The sequence below is a fragment of the Octodon degus genome, unplaced genomic scaffold, assembly GCF_000260255.1.
Source record: "Octodon degus isolate 3935 unplaced genomic scaffold, OctDeg1.0 scaffold00030, whole genome shotgun sequence".
In the NCBI taxonomy this organism is placed as follows: domain Eukaryota; kingdom Metazoa; phylum Chordata; class Mammalia; order Rodentia; family Octodontidae; genus Octodon; species Octodon degus.
Window position 1 is genome coordinate 3636092 of NW_004524606.1, and position 21707 is coordinate 3657798.

General features: G+C 47.0%; 1 protein-coding gene across 4 annotated transcripts in view; it reads left to right on the forward strand.

The window, feature by feature from the left end:
- Positions 1 to 19762, forward strand: part of Slc41a3 (solute carrier family 41 member 3) — a 63223-nt gene extending 43461 nt beyond the window's left edge. For all 4 annotated transcript variants that reach the window (XM_023713330.1, XM_004629479.2, XM_023713329.1 and 1 more), the window contains 8 exons: positions 1639 to 1710; positions 4347 to 4491; positions 4704 to 4850; positions 6870 to 7014; positions 8030 to 8109; positions 10367 to 10501; positions 15370 to 15518; positions 17073 to 19762. In XM_023713330.1, the coding sequence (XP_023569098.1) occupies positions 1639 to 1710; positions 4347 to 4491; positions 4704 to 4850; positions 6870 to 7014; positions 8030 to 8109; positions 10367 to 10501; positions 15370 to 15518; positions 17073 to 17282 (1083 nt within the window). In that variant the 3' untranslated portion in view covers positions 17283 to 19762. The remainder of the gene's footprint in view (positions 1 to 1638; positions 1711 to 4346; positions 4492 to 4703; positions 4851 to 6869; positions 7015 to 8029; positions 8110 to 10366; positions 10502 to 15369; positions 15519 to 17072) is intronic.
- Positions 19763 to 21707: the final 1945 nt, after the last annotated feature.

Below are 21707 nucleotides of genomic sequence, written 5' to 3' on the forward strand. Positions count from 1 at the left end.
GCATGTGGTGCTGGGGGATTGAACCGCGGTCCCTGATGCTTTTGCTAAGCTTGTTCTAAGTAGGTGCTTTAGACCACTGAGCCATCTCTCCAGCCCCAGTGTGCGACTCTTCAGCTTTACTCTTCTTTGAGTTTGTTCATCATGTATTTCCATGGCTGTCTTTCTTCTGACTGGGGCAGTTTTTGGCATTATTCCTTCAAATGGGCTCCTAGTTCCTTCTGGTGTTCGCCCTGCCTCACTTCTATAATGTCCAAACTCCTAGCCCTTAAGCCCTCCCCTCTTTGCCTCCTCCTTTGCCTCACTTTTCTGTTTAGGCTTTACTAGTAATGTGCTCCTGGGTGCCAGTGGTGACCTTGGCAAGCACTTTCATTCAGAGTAAAAGCTGGGCTGCTATGAGGGCTCGAGTCAGAGATCTGCATGTGTAGCCATTTCACAGTCGATGCAAACATAATACTTTGAGGAAAGCAGTTCTGTTGTGATTTATCTATGGAAACAGAAGTCATCATATCTGCTAGGATCCAGGACCAAGGTCAAGGTAGTTAATAGAAAATGTGAGTTAAAACAACAAAGTGCAGGCAATACATGGTCCTGCTGTGGCACATAAAACAGAAATGAGCTGTTGGCCTCATGGGGCCTGCCATAATCTCCTGCTCCCACCTCCTTACCTGCCTCCTATGAGGCCACTGAGATCCTTCCATCTGCCTAAAGCAAATAGCCTGAGGTCTGCACCAGTTACTGGTAGGTGTTGAGCTTGGGCCCTTCTTTGTGGATAGGGAAAAAAGTGATCATCACATTCATTAATAGTAGGCAGATCTTTATATTTTTTCCCCCTTGGAATTCAGAAACTTATTAACTAAGTAAAAAGGAGCTAGGAAGAGCCAGTGTGGTGGCACATCCCTGTAATCCCAGCATTTACAAGACCAAGGCAGGAAGATTACCATAAATTCCAGACCAGTCTGGGCTGGAAACAGAAAGTTCAAGCCCAGACTGAACTACATAGAAAGACCTCATTTTGAAAAACAAAAATAAAAGAAGCAAAAAAAATATTGGTATTGAGCCATTTGTTGTTTTGTTGGCTTTTACAGTGCTGTTTAGGAAACAACTACCACTTTTAAGAGAGGAAGTTCAATTATATTTTTTATACTGTGAGAGAAGAAACATACAATGTATTTCTTAAATGGCTTGATCTTGCGAAGGATGTACAGGGCCAGATCTTTGAGGTAGGGCCAGTTGGAAAGGAGAGAAGGGAATTGTAGGTGACAGGGACTGTGGCCCAGCATCTGCCCTTGTACCTTTACAGTAGGAAGCCTTCCCGAGTCTGGGTGTGAGCTGGAGGGTTGGAGATGGCCGTGAAGCCATGAGCAGCACATGTGTTGTGCATATGTGCTCACACATGTGCACCCAGGGGTGGTCCTTGATACCCCTCCCATTCTCAAGGGGACTTTGTCCTTACCTTTGTTCCCCAGGCTATTCAAAAGGGAGTGAATTGCTGTCTAGAAAACCAAGCAGCCTGATTTGTTCAGAAGTCAGTGAAATGGGCTTTCTTGATTTCTGTCTTGAGAGGTCTCTGCTCTAGGATGGGTTGCACTGCCCTGGGAGTAGCCAGACTTATTGTGTGTCTCTTTCTCTTTCTCCTAGGCCAACACTGGACAAATTGATGACCCCCAGGAGAAACACAGAATCATCAGCAGCAACCTTGCCCTCATTCAGGTGAATCTCCACTTTGTCACGTTGATGCAACCCCTCCCTCTTTTTGAATTTGCTGTGAGGGGCACTCCAGGTAGGAACAGAGAGGGCCGGACTAGCCCTTGTTTCTGTACTCTGGACTGAACTTTGAGGACATGTGGTTGTCTGTCCACTTGGCCTGGTTCATGCAGCTGCTGGAGACTCAGCCCACCTCCAGGGCATCACATCTACCTGAAGGAGCTGCCTCTCCTGGGCCTCAGATTCCTTCTGCTTCTCTACGCACTTCTTTCCAAACCAGATTCTTGAGTGGGCCACCTGTCTTTGGTTGTTCTCTCTGCACATGCTAACAGGTTTCTTTCTTTTCCCACTATTTTAACTCAAACTGTTCTCTCCAAGCTCACTGATATTCTGCTAATTGATCCTGAGGTTTTTTTTTTTTCATGTGACTTTATTTAACCTTTCTGGGGAGCATTGGTGGATCCTTCCTGCCTGAATTTCCCTTGGCCCCACTCCTGCCTGCCTGCCTGCCTGCCTGCCTGCCGGCCCGCCTGCCCACCCATTCCTTGTCAGCCTGTGAGAAATCGTCTTAGCCCTATGAGTGCTTCATGTTCCTCTCAACTTGTACCTCCCCCTGGTCCTCTTGGAGCTAAGTTCTAATGGAGGGACCTTACTACTGAGCATCATGCCTGGGAGAACAAGGACAGGAAGGAAGGCTGAATGTGGCCCTAACTCTATCTGGAGCTCTATCCTGAAACATTCTGGGCCTCTGGGCCCACCCACTCCATCACATGTGACAGTAGACAACTGTCTTTGGAAGCCACCCAGTTGTAGGACCTCATTCTCTGTAAAATGGGTTGCAGTGAGGTTATAATAGTTTAGGACTTTCGCATCTATTGAGAACATGGCTGGAAATAATTTGGGTCTGGAATGTCCCCTAAAGGCCCATGAGGTAAACAAAGGTCACCAGCTCATGGCTGTGTTGGAAAGTTGTGGAATAGTTGTTTCAGGTGTGCTCTTGGCATGAAGTGCCAAACCCCAGGCCCTTCCTCACTCTCTTGCTTCCTGGCCACAAAATGAGCACTTCTGTTTTGCCATGTGCTCCTTCTGTGACATCCTGCCACAGGGCTAAAGCCATGAGGTCAGCTGATCATGGTCTGGAACCTCCAAAACTCAGAACCAAAGTAGACATTTTCTCCTTATAAAGTGGTTATGTCTGGCACTTTGATACAGTCGATGGAAAGCTGTCAAATGCATGGTCGTCGCCCAGTCATGCCAGCTACGCTCATGGCTGGTCCTTCAGTCCAGTAATGCCCTCCACTGCTCCCTGCACCACTGTCTCATATCCAGCCTCACTGAGGACTCTACCTCAGTCTTGTTTGAATCCAGCCCTGCGCCACCTTCCCCTGCCCTGAGTAAACACCATAAATCTCGGTGCCCTCCAACTGCTTCCAGCCCATCCTTTGCATGGCCACTCTCGAGTGCCCTTTGCTGAGTCGATGGTACCTCCTGTCTGGTGGGCCCCCTTGTCCTGGAGTGGGCCATCCTCGCCTCGCTCAGCAGCCTCATGTCCAGCCCACCGCTCCGCATTCTCCCTCTTGGGCTGAGCAGGAATGTACTCATACCTTTGCTGTCCTTCCCCCATGTGTGTGTGTGTGTGTGTGTGTGTGTGTGTGTGTGTGTGTGTGTGTGTATGCACGCTCCTGCACCTGGTATGAAGTAAAAAGCTGTTTTTTCCCCAAACATAGATATTCAGTTTTCTCTACCTTGTTTACTCAGTATTTACTCATTTCATGGTAATTTGAAATGCTGTGTATATCATTAAATCTCATCTGTTCATGACTACATTTTCATATATCAAATTTTAAAGTTTCTTATCTTCATGACTGTGTTCTTGAGCTCTATTCTGTCGTGCCGATTTGTCTGTTTCTGTCAGTGCCATGTTGCTGTTATTACTATAATTTTAACATAATTTTCCTGATGAATGTGACAGAAAAACTTTTTTGGCCTCCTTTCTCTAAACATCTTTTCTCGCTTGTTTAGTCATTTTTGTGATGTTTAAAACATCTCATCAACTGCCATGAAAAATCCTGTGAGACTTTGATTGAAATTACAGAGTTTGATTTTGAAACGATTTTCATCTTTAAGAAACTAGCTGTTTTCAAGAACATGGATAACTTTTTTCTGTCAGCCCTTTTCAATAACATAACAATTTGCATTCTGATACTGAGGTTCAGATCTGGGCACTTGATGGTGAGGATCTGTGTGGCCACCTAACCGAGAGCCCTGCAGGATGGCGATGGAGGCAGCCTGGTGGGACTGTGAGACAGGGAGCACCGAGTGTGCGGGCGGAGGCCTCCAAGGTTGTGACAGTGGCACTGGGAACAGGAGCCTAGGTGCTTCTTGCCTGAGGCTGAAGCACAGGCTTTGGGGTCTGCAGTGGAAGGTGGCGCCTAGCAAGGGAACAGGGGGAAGCAGCTTGAAGGGCAGTGCTGGGGTCGGTCTTCCCTGCAGTGGAGGGCTGCCAGCAGATGCAGACCCCAAGGACGAGGGCCAGTGGTGAGCAGCAGTATCCCCTGAAAGAAAGAGGTGTAGTGAAGGGCAGGGAGGTTGGCGGTAGGCAGAAGGATCCTCTTTTATGTGACCCATTTCTGCCCCCACAGGTGCAGGCCACTGTCGTGGGGCTTCTGGCTGCAGTGGCTGCCCTGCTGCTGGGTGCTGTGTCTAGAGAGGAGTTGGACTTGGCCAAGGTGGCATTGCTGTGTGCCAGCAGCGTCCTCTCCGCCTTCCTGGCGGCCTTCGCCCTTGGTGAGCAGCAGCCTGAGTGAATCCCAGCATCTGCCTGGTGTTTTGGTTTGTGGAGCCCTGTTTGAGCACTCTATGTCCATCTCCTAGAGATATGAGCAGTGGCACCCCCTGCTGGTCTCCACTCCCAGGCCACAGATCCTTAGGCCACTGAGCTTTCTCAGGACCAATTACCCATTGGAACTTACTCTGCTTTCCTTCTTCTGTCTCTGCAGGAATGCTGATGGTCTGTATAGTGGTTGGCGCTCGAAAGCTGGGGATCAACCCAGACAACATTGCCACACCCATTGCTGCCAGCCTGGGTGACCTCATCACACTGTCCATTCTGGCTTTGGTTAGCAGCTTCTTCTACAGACACAAAGGTAGGGAGGGCTTCAGGGAGGAGGGGTCCCGGGTTGATCACCAGCAAGGCTGAGCTGAGTGGGAGCTCTGGCACCCAGCCGTGACATTCAAATCAGGCACTGTTCCCATAGGAAGGAACCTAGAGCAGGGTGTTGCAGAATCAGAGGTCCTCATTCTACAGGGGAAGGAAGCCTGAACTTGCTAAGCATATCCAGTGTCCTGGAGCCCTTGGGAGAGGGGAAATGAGCAGCTCAAGTGAACAGACTTGTGGTTGTTGATTTCCACTTTTAGAACAGAGGCATGCAAGGGGAACGCCTAGTCCTCAGGCTGCTCTGGCCACTTAGGTGTGTCTTCCAGGGGTGAAACCAGTCGGGAGCAGGGATGTGGGGTTAAAGGCACTGCCCTCGACAATAGGAGCAGCCTTGTCAAAGCTCTCATTTCTCCAGTCCCTATGGGACTGTTGACCCAGGGATTTGAGAAATCACCCTGCTTTTACATGCTAATTACCAAAGCACACAAATAGCAGTAAGGTGCTAAGACCCTTTCTGTCCTAGCTCTGGGATAATTCTTTGCCTCTCCTCTTGGGTGTTGCTTGCTACCAGATTTTCATAGAAGTTAATGATTCACACATTTGGCTTGTAAAATAAATAAGAGTTCCAGGCTTCCCCATATCCTCTTGCTGACCCCTCTGTCCTGTATGCTTATGTTAACACATGACTTCGGGTTTGGACACTCGGTCACCATCGTGAACCTACAAACATCTCTGTTGCACTCAGGAGTCACTGCACCTGGCCAGGAAGGGAGGTCCTCACTGCCAGTGAGTCGACCTTCCCCTCCCAGGGACAGTGGAGATGTAGCCCCACGCAGGGAGTGTGTGTTACCGTGCTGTGGAGAGTGGGAGCCAGAACCTTGATGGTGATGTGGGCAGTTAGGGAAAACTTAGACCTCACTTCCAGAAGTCCTGTAAGCAGATGCTCCCACAGGCCACTGTGTCCCTGAGTGCTTGAGCCTTGCTGCAGCTGCCTCCCATCTCCTGGGGCAGCACAAGGACAGTCATGCCACCATGAAGTGCTTTGTCTAAAAGCATTCTCAGGCATTCGTGGAATGGACTATAGTTGTATAGAGCAAGGAAAGAGGGAGGGGAGTGTTCCTCATGTCACTTGCCACAGGAATACACAGGGCACAAACCATGCCTGTGAATCTCAGTATGGGGGCCTCCTTGCAAAGAGGTTGTGCATGCTCTGAGCCTGCCTCTGGGAGGGTGGGAAGATGGTCCTAGAGAAAGCTGTGGTGTTCTGTGCTTATTGAAAGGTGAAAATCGCATACAGGATGCAGAAGGAAGAGAGTGAGCAGAAAAGGTGTTTGAATACATTGGGCCTGGGGAAGCAACGGGCCAATCCAGGCACCATTATGTCTTTACCAGCCTTGTATCCATTGGCAGTGACGACATGTTGACATGAGTAGGTACCAGGTTGACCTTTATCCTTGTCTTATGAGAGACATGACAGCAAGGACATCACCGTAGATGACCTTGGCCAGGAGAGGGCTGGCAACGTGCACCTGTAAGCTTTCCATAGCGCCAGCTGGCACTACCTGCTGCTGTGCACCTCCAGCAGCTGCCTTTCTTGCTTTGCTCTGCTCCTGGTGTGTAAGCAGGGTGTGGTGAACATGAAACGAGGTGTTGCAGGGGAATAGCTGTCACCTGGTCACTGTCCTATAGGGTACTGCTCCTTACAGTATTGGCTGACAGGACATCTATATGTGGAGAAAAGTCAACAACTGAGAAGCAGAGGTGAATGGAAGACAGAGAGGAACTTGTCCAGTTGCTTAATGGGACAGGGAAGAATCTGTAGAAGGTATGCTAGGCTTGTCTGTTCCAAATGATGAGCATGGAAGTGGTTCTGTGGGTTTCCCTGTCCTTGGCTCCTTGCCCACCTCTTGCCTGGGGAATCCAGGCCCTGTCCTGGCCAGGCTGAGCCTTGTGTGCCAGCCTTCCTTGGCCACATGAGCTGCAAGTAAGTGTCCCCTTTCTATTTCAGATACCTGGTATTTGACACCACTGGTCTGCATTGGCTTCATGGCTCTGGTCCCCCTGTGGGTCCTCATTGCCAAGCAGAACCCCCCAGTCGTGAAGATCCTAAAGTTCGGGTGGTTTCCAATCATCCTTGCCATGGTTATCAGCAGGTGAGCCTGTGCACACATGCCTGCACTGCTCCTTCCTCTGCCCTGACTCCCACTACTGGAGGGTACCAGCTGCACTCTCAATTGAATTGGGGGCCTTATGCATTGTCACTGAACACACTCTGTTTGCAATCGCCAGAACCAGGGGTAGGCGAGGAGGACAGACACATCCTCTGCAGTCCCAGGAGCCCACCACACTACAGCACTGCAGGACCCTGGCTTTCACAGTCCAGGGCTGGCCCTGACCCCTGCTGAGACAGCAGGGTGTCTATTGACAGCCTCATGGTGATGGCTGAGTGGTCACTTTCCACATCATGGCTACCGGTGGTATCTGCAGGACGGTGGGATTAGCTTCCTGTGGACTTTTGAAGTCTTTCATCCAACTCATTTCTACTTCACTCCAGCCTCACTCTCAAGGCCCCTTTTCCTGCTAGAAGCCTTTGATGGAGCCGCTACTGTCCATTCAGTCATAGTTTTAATCAGAGTCTCAGGAAAAAAGAGATTGTGGTCCAGATATCTTTGCTTCTAAAAGGTTCCTGGGCTCCTAGTCAAATCAATCTATATTCCCCAGAGTTCTCAGAAGTCCAAGGGTTGGGGAAACCTTTGCTAAACTACAGTGGCTGGCAGCAGCACGGTCTTGCTGCAGCAGTTCCTGACAACAGGGTCATGAAGCGTTCTGTGCAGATTGTATTTCCTGCTGAAGCCCAGCTCGATCATGGGTCAGGAGCCCTCCATGGAGGGAACCTAGCCAGCTGCATCACTTCCCAAAGCCATGCATTTATTTTGTAATGGGTTGTCCTTAGCTGTTGGGCCTCCTGGAGCAGTCAGGACCCAAAGTGGGGATGGAAAACTGGGCACAGAGGGCCTGGGGGCAGTGCCCTAGGCTGCAGCAGGTGTTCTGTGTAGTGGAAAGCTGAGGCTGGGGGCAGGCCAGTGCGACCTTCTGCATAGAGAAGGCTGGAAGGACTCCTCTATATGCCAGATCTGTTCATTTGACTGCTGTCTGTTTTCTCCTTAGTTTTGGAGGGCTCATCCTGAGCAAAACCATTTCTGAGCACCAGTACAAAGGCATGGCCATATTTACTCCTGTCATATGCGGTAGGTGTCTGACATGGTCCCCCGGGGGTCTCTGGCCTAGGTTGGTTCCTATGGAATGGTTTGGGCCTGAACATCAGTCCAGCACCAGACCTTGGAGGCAGGTGTGCAGCTGAACCTACAGGGTCACTGGAGCTGGTTCATGTAAGATGAATGGGAACCCAACAGAGGTGGTACATACTGTCTTCATGGGCACCATTAAGACAGGAGCTTTCCTGGCAGAGATAAATCCCAGACCTAGAAGGCAGAGTTCAACTCCAACTTTGCGGGCAACTGCAAACTGAATGTGGCACTCCATAACTAAAGTATTGTTCTCCTGTGGGTTTTTAAAGATCCATTGGTGCCATTGAAACTCAGATATGTATGCATACAAACCTAGGTTTCTGTGTTCCCCTTAAAATCAAGGCTGTGCTATCCTGGGTTTATATTCTCGGCCTAACCTGGAGCAAGGCCTGTGTTTCTAGTTTGCCTTGATCCCTGTCACTTTCTATTGTCCTGTGTATGACTCCGTTCCTTAATCACCTTCTATACCCTACACCCTGTGAGCATTTGAACTGATGGCTCTTCTTGGTTTGATGTCTGGTACCTCATGAAGCTCTGAAAGTAGAACCTGCCAGTTGGTAGAAGCACAAAGCGTGCCAAGTCATTGTCCAGTTTGATTGCTCCCCAGGCCCTGGCTTTCTGGGGCTGTGGAAACGGGGCTCACAGTTCCTCAGGAAGACGCTAAACATCCACAGCCCCCCTTCCTCCCCCAAAGGTGAAGATGTCTGTGCTTCTTGTGTGGCAGTGCCCTTCCTCCCCTACATACTTGTGCCTGAAAGTGCCCCACAGTATTTGGACATAGTAAGGACGGCCGCAGATGGCAGTACGCTTAGCAGGGGCAGTGTGTCTCTCTGATGCCAGTGACTCATTGGCCTTTGGAGGCCATTCATACAACTTGAGAGCTGTGTGGTAAGGAATTGTGGGGCCTGGGTCAAGCTGCAGATCCCAATGCTGATGTGAAGGGCGTGGTACCTGCCTGGTCAGCTGCAGCCAGGGGTAGTCTGGTGGGAAAGTAGATCCAGACTTGGCTTATTAAGAGAAACCTGGAATCTGCATTAAAAGCATTACAAGTGCTCCCCATTAGCTTGCGAGTTTCTCCAACTCATAAAAATCATTTCTGGGCCACAGAAAATCAATCTGCAGCTGTCCTCTGCCTGCAGCTTTTTTGCATCCTCTGCAAACAGCCTTAGAAGTCTCTGTGGCACAACTGTGCACTTCTGCAGTTACAAAAGGTTCTCCAGGGGGCTGAGGACATAGAAAAGGGTCAAGCCTCAACCTCTGTCAGCTAGCTCCTAAAAGGAAGCATCTCCCAGGCATGCTCTTTCCTTTTCCAGCACCCAAATCTACTGCCAGCAGAAGGAGCTGAGCATGGCCTTTGTCAGCTGGGTCAAATGGCTCTGGCAGAACTCAAAACCTTTTTCACACCTGTGGAAGCCATGAAACTCAACAAAACTTTCAGGGACCAAATATGCTTGGCATCTTCTGGGGCTCCTGATTCTGCCTCCTGATATCCTGTCAATATCGGCTCTACATTCATCCACTCTTGAGCCCTCAGCTCTGAATTTTCCCCCAGACAGCCCTCCATGCACACATCCAAAGCCACTATGGATGTGGGCCTCTGTACTAGCAGCGTGGGGTCCCCAGAGAGTCAGCATACAGATTGAAGCCCAGTGGAGAGAAGTGCGTTGCCTAAAAACACTTATCATGTGTCAAGCCATGAGAAGAGCTTGTCCCTTGTTCTCCTTTCCCTGTCACCCTCCTCTCTTAACCATGGGTCTCTCCCTGCTCTCGCCTTTCTTTGCTTCAGTGATTCCCATCTGCTGTCTGGTTCCTGTCCATTCCCTTGGCCTTGCAGTCTAACTTACTTTCCTGGAGTGGCTTGCTGAGTGTTTACATCGACTCTCCCCTCTCCTCATCCTCACTCCTTTCCTGTTTTTCCTCTCCTTAGTTTACCTCCTTCAAGCCAACAAGTATTTGCCGGGAACTGAGAACCTGCTCTGCCAGTCACTTTTCCCTCACTGTAAGAGGTGCTAGCTGTCAAAGTGGCACCTCACTCAGGAGGTCTGGACCACCTTTCTGAGCACCAGACAAGATCAGCTGGAGAGAAGGAGATGATGTCAGATGCTGACTCAATCTGGGAGGAGAGAGTGAGCTTAGGATAAGAGAGCTCAGAGACTGGTGTAAAGAATGAGAAATGTGATCCTCTTTCTTCTTGCAGGTGTTGGTGGTAACTTGGTTGCTGTTCAGACCAGCCGAATCTCCACTTACCTGCACATTTGGAGCACTCCTGGGGTCCTACCTCTCCAGATGAAAAAATTCTGGCCTAATCCATGTTCTACCTTCTGCACCTCAGGTTGGTCTGGTGTCTTCAGAGGTCATGTAGCCATTTCTTTAAACAAATAAAAATTTATGTCATTTGAATCTGGAGTTTGCAGCAATGGCTGCCTGAGGCCAATCCAACCCTAGCATAGATAACGTTCTAGGCCCCTGCTCCTCCCCTTCTGAGGGACTTGACTACCCAGATCTGTCTGTGTCTGTCTGCCTGTCTTTCCTTCACTCAAATATTAAATGCCTACTAAGTAAGGTGTTGGGTGACAGTTTGGTGAAACAGACAGCTGATTTTTTGTCTCATGGAGTACTAAGACCACAAGAGTAAGTAAACATAAAACAAATGAGCTCATGATTACTAGTTGTCATATGACCCAAAAGACAAAAGTTCAGGGTGTAATGAAAAAGAATCTGAGGGTATACACAGGCTTGGGTTGAGAAAGCTCCTCTCTGAGAATGAGCAGGGATTGGCTGCGAAGAGGAGTCTTAGGGGAGAAGAAACAGCCTGAGTGAAGGCTCAGAGGCAAGAAGGCACTTGGCAAGTTTGAGCAACTCAGACTGGTGACACAGGAGTATAATGAGCAAGAGGGGATTAAGGAAATCGAGGCCCAAGAGATGAGCAAGTGCTAGAGGACCTTAAAGCTTGAAGAAGGAGTTTGATTTTATCTTTGAGAACCACTGGCAGCTATTGGTTCAGCTTTTCATAATCAGATCTTTTCTCCCACTATATTTTCTTGAATTATTTCCTGTTTCCAAAAATACTTTTGTTCATTATGTAGGGGAGCAATGGCACATCTTAAAACAACATTTTTGCTGGCTAGACTATTACAGGTTGGTTTTTACTTCATCATCTGAAAAGTCTGCCACTCCTAATCCAGTAATGTGCCACATCTGCCACTCCTGATCCACGCAAGTGCCACATCTGCCACTTATGATTTGATGGCAAATCTGCTATCATTTGAATTGCTTTTGCTTCTGGGTGGATAGCTTTTGGTGCATTAAATATGGCAGTGTTTCTCTCTTGCTTTTTTAAAGACTTCTTTTTTTAGATGTCGGATTATGATATGGATTGACAAGGATTTCTTACAGTTAATTTTGTTTCATGGCTGCCTTAGATAGCTGTATTTTTATCTTTTGCCAAATTTGGGGGATTTTGCACCATTACTTGTGGTACTTTTAAGTTCTCTGGTTCTTCCCTTGGTCTCTCTTCATTTTTCTCTTTATTCATTGAGTTACTTGGCTTATTTTGGTTATTTTTTTAACTTCTAAAATTTCTAATTGAGTCTTTTTATTTTCTTTTTCTTTTTGGTGACTATTTTTTCACTTATTTGAAGTGTGTTTGAGGTTTTGTGTAGAAGGATGTTTATGGCGCCTGACTGTAACTGCAACACTCGTGAGACTGAGGCAGGAGGATCACAGTAGAAGGATGTTTATGATGGCTTCATTAACATGTTCCTGCTGGCTTGAACCCTTGACTCTCCTGTGGAGCAGCTTGTACCTCTGGTGGTTCAAATGTATCTAAGTACTTTTACAGGTCTTTTTACTAATAAAATTGACAGAAAGCCACCCAGTGGGACAGTCATGCATATACCATTGGTGGTTCAAGCCGCTTGGCAGCAGCAGTACAAACTGAAGCCCTGTTTTGAATATGTTAAGGTTGTCTGTAGGTAATCCTGATGTCTGTGTCATCTCAGTTTGTTGGGTTATTGGTTTTCAACCCCACTGAGATTTTTAATGCTCTTAATATGATATGACAAGGTTGAATCTTCATATTTTGGATAAGACTGTAGATCTGAGTTAAATCTGTTTTTTGCTGACCTGCACTGTACCACTGTGGGAAAGGAAACACACTATTTCCTCATTGCCAGGCAGGGGTGGACGGAGAAGCATCTTGTTCCTGCCTGGCAGTGTGTGAGTCCAGGTCCTCCCTCACTAGGCCTCCTCTGACACCAAGCTGGCTGAGAGAAACAGTGATGCTCTGTAACGGCCCTTTATGTGGCCATGACTGACAAAATGGGAATAAACTTTCTGATGCTCTGCCCTGCCTTCTCTGTGTTACCTCAGCCATGGAGGGGAGAGCCACCTGGTGTCTGGGTGGAGAAGGGAGTTCAGATAGCCCTGTCAGCCTTTGTATGGAAGTAGGTGCAGCTTTTCCGTTAGTGTTTGTCCAGGCAATAGTAGTTACTGCCTAAAAGTTCTCTGCTCTGCTAGGCTATACTTTTCACCTCGCCTGAAGAGTACAGATACTTGTTGAGTCTCTGTCTGCTGTCGTTGGCAGTTCTGGGCTGATAAATTTTGTAGGACCCAGTCTGAAATGCTTTAGACCAAATAAAATCTTTAGGAAATTTATATCATGTTGCTTCTTGGTTCCTGAAGTCCCTGACTGTCGCGCGCGGCCTTGCCAGCAAGGAAGACGCGACCACTGGTTGTGTCTGCGCAGCTTTTATTGCCCTGTTACATCAGCCTTCTTTTCCCTGGAGGCCCCTGCTCTTAGCTTATAAATCTCAGGGCTTCCAACCATGGGACGCCACGTGTGTACCATCCATTGGTCCAGGTACGCGGAAGCAATGCATTAGCCCAAGCCTTGGCCTTTTATGGAGTTGTTGATTACCAGGAGCGCTCACCCCCTGAGGGGGTGGAAGGTGGAAACCGGCGCCATCCTAGGGCGGGGCTACACGCAGCTCCCTACACCTGACCAGCTTTTCTTTCCTCTCCATCTTTTAGAAATCTTTGTTTCCTATATTAAGCAGGAGTTTTAGTTATACTTAATGGGAAGGATAAGGATAGGAAGATGTTTCTGTCCCCATCTTGTCCAAAAGTAGAAATCTCTGTTGTCTACTTATCCTTCCTTGTTTGGTTTGTTTGTTCATTTTTGCCCAGGCTGAGTTCATAGGCTACAGTGCTGTTTCTCCCTGTCTCTTGGGTTGCTTGGTTTACAGCTGCCTAGCACACGCTGTACCTGGTTCCCATTTTTTCTGACTTGTCATTTATGTATAGGAAACTATTTGGTTTTGGTATTCATACACCAAGCATATTGTTGAATTCTTACTGTTTATGTGTAGGTTCTTTATAGGTTGTCTTGAGTTTTCATGCTACTGCCTCACACTGTAAGCACTACACTACAGGCTATATACTGTGTTGCTTCTTATTTGGAGGCATCTTTTTAAAGATTGTTTTCTTTTATGGTGCTGAGGCTAGAACTCAGGACCTTACATATGCTAGGCAGGTGCTCTATCACTGAACTATATCCAAACCCTTAAAAACTTTTTATGCACTATCATATCTCATCATGAATAGATTTTGGTCCTCTTACCCATTCTTATCTTCTTTCTGTATCTTATCTCATGATAGGGACTCTAGCTTTTAAGCTACATATGATCTTTCCCTTCCTTTACCTTGTTTTATTGACATATATTAACTATGAATAGACACTTTGTATTAATTCTTTTGAGAAGTCAGTCACATTCACATGTTGTAGTTTAACATGTTCGCAATGGGCTATAATTTCTGTGTCTCACTGCTGGGTGGCATGTACATGACTGTCCGATCATGCAGCTTTTTATTAATTTTATTAGCAAAAGGACTGATAAAATTGGTTAGATCCAGTCATACTTGTACAACCAGTGGTATAAGCTGGTGGAGACATATTAAAACACTATTTGTGTTGAACAAGGATGAATGACAAAATCTTAAACTCATAGAGCAGAGGTAAAACTAGGGGCCCACTGGCACACACCCGGTTGTGCTGTCAAGGCCCCAGAGGCTTAGAAGAAGCTGCCCAAGGTGTCCTGTGAGTGTTCTGCCCTCCCCGGGTTACTAATGTGATGCCTAGGGGAATGCGGGAATGACCTATGCACCTGCAAGCTCTTTTCCACCCTGAACTCCACAATTCCCTTTCCTCTGTCCAGAATCCTCTCTCCCAAATTAGATCTCAGCTTAAATATTGCCTCTCTGAGAGGTGTTCAGACCTCTAGGATCTCACCCCCACTTGTGTATCCATTGTGTTTTTTCATGTCTCTGCAGCACTAGTCACAGTTTGAAATGACCTTTCCTATTTATTTTATGTACTTGAATACTATCTTGTCCCCAAAATATCAGCTGCATGCATGTATTACTCAATGTGCACAAGACCTCACTAGGGCTGGAGCAAGGGTCCTCAAAAGACTGCACATGCTCTAAGTCAGATTTAATGCAAGACACAGAAGCTCACAATGTCAGTCTACAGTGCTGGACCACAGAGTCAAATGTAGAAGTGTACAAAAGATCTGCCATTGCTCTAGAGATCCAGAGGATCTAGTTGATGGCCTGGAGCCCACAGCAGTGTCCCAGGCAAGTCTGCCCCAGGAGGCTGAAGGATCGAGCCAGAAGACAGTTGGTCTGCACTGGGAGGTTGAAGGGTTGGGGCTGGAAGCCAGAGTCCTTGCTGGCAGCCAAAAGTCCAGTGCTGAAAGCTGAGGTCTGTGCCAGAAAATAAGAGATGACTCCCAAGGCAAAGGGAAGACCAGAGCTCCTCCAAAGAGAATGGCCAAAGCTCCTCCAAGGAAAATCAGCTGAAATCCTTCACATCCATTCTCTTTTTTAGTGCTGTTTAGATAACAGTCCTCCCTAAAATGGGTCTTCTGTGGCAGAACTGTGCTGACTCAGTTCAGCTGAGCATTCTCCGCTCAAATTGACAGTTCACCACCACTGTGCAGCAAGAAGCAAGACTGAATTCTCATCTGCTAGAACATGTCACATAGTAGGTGCTTAGTGAACACTTGTTGAATGAGTAGATGAATGGATGTGGAACCTTTATGGAGAATGACCACATGCTGAGGTAGCCTCTGCTGCCAGGAAAGTCATATAGTGCTCTTTATTTTATTTTATTTTATTTTAATTTTTTTTTTTTTTCAGAAATTAATTCCAAGTCAGCGCGAGTCCTGCTCTGTCTTGTGATCCCAGGCCATCTGATTTTCTTCTATATCATCTACCTGGTAGAAGGTCAGTCAGTGACCAACAGCAAGACCTTTATTGTGCTGTATCTGCTAGCAGGCCTGATCCAGGTAAGGAAGACTGTGGCAGTAAAGGAACAGCCTTCATTGGGTCACTTAGCTGGCAAGCCTAAGTGGAGCTGTGTGGAACCAAGTGAGAAAGGGGTTCCGCTCTTCCAGGGACTTGGAACTTGCTCAAGCTATACATCCTGGTCTAGACACTGGGGCTGCAGCATACACTGTGTACCTCAGTATGTGTGCTCTATGTACAACACATTGCACCCTTAGAGCGCGCCCCCCATACTGTACCTTGCATGCCACTCATTCATCACAGCAGCTGCCTGAGGATGCAGTTTGTTCCCATAGAGCAGGCTAAAGAGTGGGTCCCGTGATCTATGGCATCCAGAGAGCAGGTGAGCACAGGCCAGCCTTCTGCCAGGGTGTTGTTAAAGGTACACAGGTCTTTGTTCAGGGTTAGATGGTGACGAGGACAATAGTGAAGAAAATCAAACTGGCACCCGCTTCAGAGTGTCCTTCAGCAGACCACCACAACTCCCAACTGGCTAATGACCCCAATGGGCCTACGTTTCTGAAGGGAGTTCTCTGGGCAGTGGTGGGCAATTCTTTGAGGTTGTTCCTAGTACTAGGGGCTGTGCATTTTTTACCTCCCCAAGTTTATTTTTTAATTTTTATTTTTGGTACTGGGAATTAAACTCAGAATCTTGTGCTTGCCAAGCAGTTCTTCCTGCCACTGAGCTATATCCCCAGCCCTCCCCAAGTTTATGGCATTTGTAGTGGTAGCATAATCTCCACCCCAAAAGGCTGGAGTGGGAAAGTCTGGGCAGTTGTCCTGAATAGCTGCAGTGCATAGCTCCAGTTAAAGAGGATGAAGCTCAGAGGGGCCACTGGTCCCAGCCAGGGCTGTGTGGACCTCCCTGGGCAGCTTTAGGAAGAGCTGACTGACCAGAGTTCCAGAGAAGAGGGGCTTAAGCAAATACTTGTGGAAGTTCCAGCAAGGTCCTAGGAGTGGAGGCTGGTAAAGCAGGGAACGTCCCTGTCAGTATTTGGCAGCAGGTCTGTGTGGCACTTTGGGAGGCTAGTCCATTTGGTGTTGCTGAGTAACTTACAAAGAAAAGAGGTTTATTTGATTCACAGTTCTGGTGGTTGAAGGATGAAAACAGTTTGGTGCTGGCATTTGATGAGAGTCCTCTGGCTATGGCACAAGATGGAGAAGAAGTGGATGAGGCTGAGCTGTATTCTGAAAGGCAATGGTGTGAGTGAGGAAGCCAGAGCAGGGAGAAGCCACGCTCACGCTTTTATAACAACCCAGCAATTCAGTCTCAGGGTGACCAGACCCACTCTTTCCAGACAGTTTTGATGTATTCATGACCTAATCTCCTTCTGCTAGGTCCCACCTCTTAGTAATTCCACCACCTCAGTATTGCCACACTGGGGGTCAGCTTCTAGCACATGTCCAAGTGAAAGCAGACCTTGAGAGAAACTTAAGGACAGGGCTAGCTGGGGCTGATGTATACTTTGGTGTCTGCCTTGGAAATCCAGTTGGTGATCCTTGGCTCTGCTTACCCTTCTGACTTGATCTTTTCTGTCTGCTTGCTCTTGTGATAGGTGACAATCTTGCTGTACCTGGCAGAAGTGATGGTTCGGCTGACGTGGCACCATGCTCTGGATCCTGACAGCCACTGCATCCCATACCTTACTGGGCTCGGGGACCTGCTAGGGACTGGCCTCCTGGCACTCTGCTTCATTGTCAGCTGGGTACTGAGGAGCAAAGCCGAGCTGGATGGCGTCTCAGAACTGGCCCCTGGAGCTCCATGACCGAGCCCAGCAGCTGCAGTGGCTCATAATTTTCCCTTGCAGCAGGGTACACAATGTTGTCTCTCCCTTACTGGTCCTCAGGATGGTTGACAGCCTGCCTCTGCAGTGGCTAAGCAGATTCACATAGACTTTGACTTGGGCTGGTAAATGAGCCCTGAAATCAGGAGCTGTGCTTGAGAGTGTGTGAAGGTGAGCTTGCACGTGTACGCAAAACAGTGTTCAGGCCTGAAGCCCGCTCGGGAGAAGGCAGGTCTGGTGTGTGCACCCTGGTTCATGCCTGTGCAGCCCAGATTCCGATGGTGCAGGAAGGAGCTCCTGTGTGTCCTCAGGCCACAGGACTACACCATGTGACTACAGCAACTGCTGTCTTCACTAGGGTCCAGCTCTGGACCACACTGCTGGGGCCGACAAATGTGTGTACCCTCCTCAAGGCGGGCTTTGCTTTCCTCTCCTCTCATCTCAGCATTAAGTTTGTTGCTGCTTTCTTTTTATTTACCTTTTTATTTGTTTAGTTTTTTTTTTTTTGTTTTGTTTTGTTTTAAATAACTTTCTGTTTAGGTTTCAGTGATCAGAGAAGTATAAAATAAAATGGATGATGTTATACTTGGCCTTTCAAATCCTTACATGTACCTAACATAACTGGGAGACTTAAGGTTTTTGAGAAAACCCCCAGGCATTGCTGTAATGTGTTTCTCAAACTTGTCTCCAGCCTAGAAGCATTACTGTTCCCAGAAAACTTGTAAGAAGTACGAATTATTGACCCTCCTCCACCCCTAGATATGCTGATGCTTAGGTGATTCTTATGTACACTCTGGAGAATCACTGCTTCACAACATTGTCCTTTCTTATGTTTTATTTATTTCTGATTGACATACAGAATTTATACATATTTGTGAGGAACTAAATGATATTTTGGTTCATGTCATCTTTTTTTTTTTTTTTTAAAGTATGCTCATTTCCTGTTATTTATTAACACCCAGTAACAATGTTAGCTGTGGTTTGGCTGAGGATTATTACCTTCATATGACAAAACAGGTTGCTTTTCATTCAGGTATGTTAATTCTCCCAAGGCCCTATGGCTAGTGAACCATAGGTCCAGGATTTGAAGGTAGGCCGTTTGGCTGAGACCCAAGCTATGTATATGGTAAAGAGGTTGTACCAAGAAAGCAAAGAATTTTCATCAGGAAATGGCAGCTGAAGCTGAGCTCCAAGGGTGAGTGGGAGGGAATCAGCATTGCTTCAGGTCTTGGGGAGGGTGAGGAGGGAATTGGAGTATTCAAGGAGGTGGACTATATTATAGATAAAGGTGAGACCGAGCAGTGGGCTCAGGGCTGAAGCTTGAGTTCCTGAAATATTTACTCACCAGTTAGGAGAAAGCAATCCTGCAACAGGGAGACAAGAAATTACAAAAAAAGAAAAGAACCAGAAGAGTAGTGTATCCTGAAGACCAAAAAGGAAGGGTTTATGGAAAGAGAGTTACTGAGATCTAAGGAACCAAGATTATAGGGATGTTTGTTGAATTAAGGACCAGGGATTCCTTGGTGAGACCTGAGGAAGACCTGTAGACCAAGAGGCACATTAGCGAGGGAATGAGGCATGAGCTAGACTTCACAAGATGAAATAAGTATTTTAGTAAGTTTGATCATGAAGGAAAGAGAGAACTTGGGTAATACGAGGAATTGTGTCCAAACTATGATGTCACTTTACTGTCCACCATGAAGGTTTAGTGGGACCCACCCATTGAGTTTGTCATGGCCTCCTTGCCACAGAATACAGGAACTTCATTGGCAGGCATTCCTTGATTTTTCTTTGATTTTGTATCTTTTACCCCTGACATTTGGAATCTCATAACTGGATTTTGTAGGAACTGACACAGTTACTAGAAATGGAATCCATTTTCTGAAGCCAAAGGCAAATTACCAAGAGAAGCCTTTAGAAACTGTCCTGGTGCAGACATTTTGGCCTGATGTTTTGTCTAATGCTCAGGACTCTTAGTTTACAAGTGACAGAGATATAACTCCATAACATGAGAAAACAAATAAACTTCCAAAATAGTGTTAGATGGATTTGGGTAACAGGGCTAGAAATAAAGTAGGGACAGAGATTAAAATCATCAAGGCTGGATCCAGTTGCAGGAACAAAGTCAGCTTCTGGAATGAGTTCAGCTATAGAGCTGAGGTCATAGCCAGGACATTTGTGAGACACAGGGCAATGAGAGAGGTGAGTCTTGTTCCTCAGTTGACATCATCCAGCTAGCATAATCCTATCAATTTCTGGAATTTTTCTGGTAGGCTGAGTTGGGCACTGGACATGCATTTTTCTTTGGGGAAAGTTAGATATAATGATAGCTACAGATTTAACTGTGAATTCATTGAGGATGAATCTGTGTACAGATTTGAAGTCATTAGAAATAAACCTAGCTGTAGGGCTGGCCTGATAGCTCAGTGGATTGAAGCACCTGCTTAAGCAGAGTCCAGCGGCCAGGGATCAATCCCTGGCTTGCCATGCTGGCCCCATCCCCGGGGCACGCTGAGATGGTGATTGAGACTGGGCATGGTGGCGCAGGCCTGTAATCCCAGCACTTGGGAGGCTGAATACAGGAGAAGCACTGTGAGACTGATCTATATAGTAAGACCCTATCGACCCTGTAGACTGTGTCCTAAATGCAGGGAAAAAAAAAGAAAAAAAACCTAGCTATGCAGGTGAGGTTCTTAGAATTATCCCTGATGGATAGCTGAGGCTAACACATGAGATGAATTTTCTGTGTGTCATCACATACTGAGTGCAGCTGAAGTAAAAATGAACAGCATAAGAATGAATATTACAGTAGGACTGAAATCAGAATCTGGCTAAATTCAACCACACTTCTCATAATTAAATTTATAACTGGGTGTGAGGAAAATTACCGAGTATAAACCCAGCTCCTGAGCTGGGTACCTCTTCTGAGATAAATTTTGACTGAAGTCAGTGTCTAGTGGACCTCATAGTTTGAGTTTTAAGAGTAAGGGATAAGGAAGTGGGTCTGAACCATGGTCTAGGTAAAGATAAACTGAGGGATATGTTTGAACTCAAGGTTCAGTTAGATATCACAATCAGGTAAAATTTCTCACTGGGTGAAAGCCAAGCTGAGGTAGGAGATGAGGGTGAAGTGAACTAACCAACCAGGCAAAATGTCAGAATTCATAAAACCCTTGACCAACTGAGCAATATGTTTCCTAAAAAGGCATGTCAGAACACAGAACCCCAAATGACTAAGTTTACATTTCCTGGGTACTGTTTACCAGACCAATCAGAAGGCACTATCTCTGACCCTTCATTTGAATGTGCTATTCCCAGGACCAATCAGAAAATGCTATTCTTAATCCCTTGTTTATATACAGGCATAACCAATCAAAAGTTATTGTTCCCAATGGATCTTTCATTTATAGCTCACAAAAAGGACTACTAAAATTTGCAGTTTGTGAAGTGGCCAGGCCTGGTGCCACTCTTCTATAATCCCAGCACTCCAGGCTGAGGCAGGAACATTCAAGACCAGGCTGAACTACATAGACTATTTTAACCAAAAAAATTCTTAAGTAGAAGACATCTCAAGATTCAACAGTTATGGTCCTCCTAACTCTAATCTTTTCTTGCACTATTTCAAACATTTAACTTGAAAAGGGTGGAAGCAGCCTGGCTCCACTGCATCCCTGACATCAAGGACTTTTGTAGGGAGGAAGGAGGGACAGGTCGTGAGAGGGTCAGTGGAAGACTTAGAACCTGCCCACATGTTTCCTATCTGGAAGCAGTTTCAGGGAAAGCATTCCACCTGGAGAATGTTTCTTTTCTAGTTCAGACCTGCCTGTAGGGACACCCCCTTGCCATGTGTTACATACCCAGGCCTGAGCATGCTTATGAAGATTACAGTCCTGGTCTTGCTGTTCTCATCTAGCAGTAGTCTTGTGTTGCCTAGAGGTACTTCCAGGCCAGTCCCTCCACTTCTGGATTCTGGCTGCAACTTCACTTCTGGCTAAAATGCCCTCAACTGGCTCCTCTAGTGGAGGCCACCTACTGCCTAGTTTCCTTTTTAAGTTCTGGGATTGAACCCACTGCCTCAGTCTGAGCTGTAGAGCTGTATTTCCAGACCTCTTTATTTTTTGATACAAAAAATAAAGTCACTGTGTAGCACCAACTTGAGTCTTCCTTTTTGAAACCCTTATGTCATCTTTCTCCACTGCATAACCTGTCAAATCCCCAGTGTAGAAGTGGATCTTCAATCTGTTCCCCAAACTCCCCCTCAGAGCAAATGATCTCAGGAGATGAATCTGGTCCTGGGATGCTGCAGTACAGACCCATTTCCTGAGATTCCCCATCCTTGAAGGCCTCTTGGGCCTGCCATGCTAAGCCTTGTTTGGTGGTCACCACCTCAGGGAGCCCCCTGAGCCC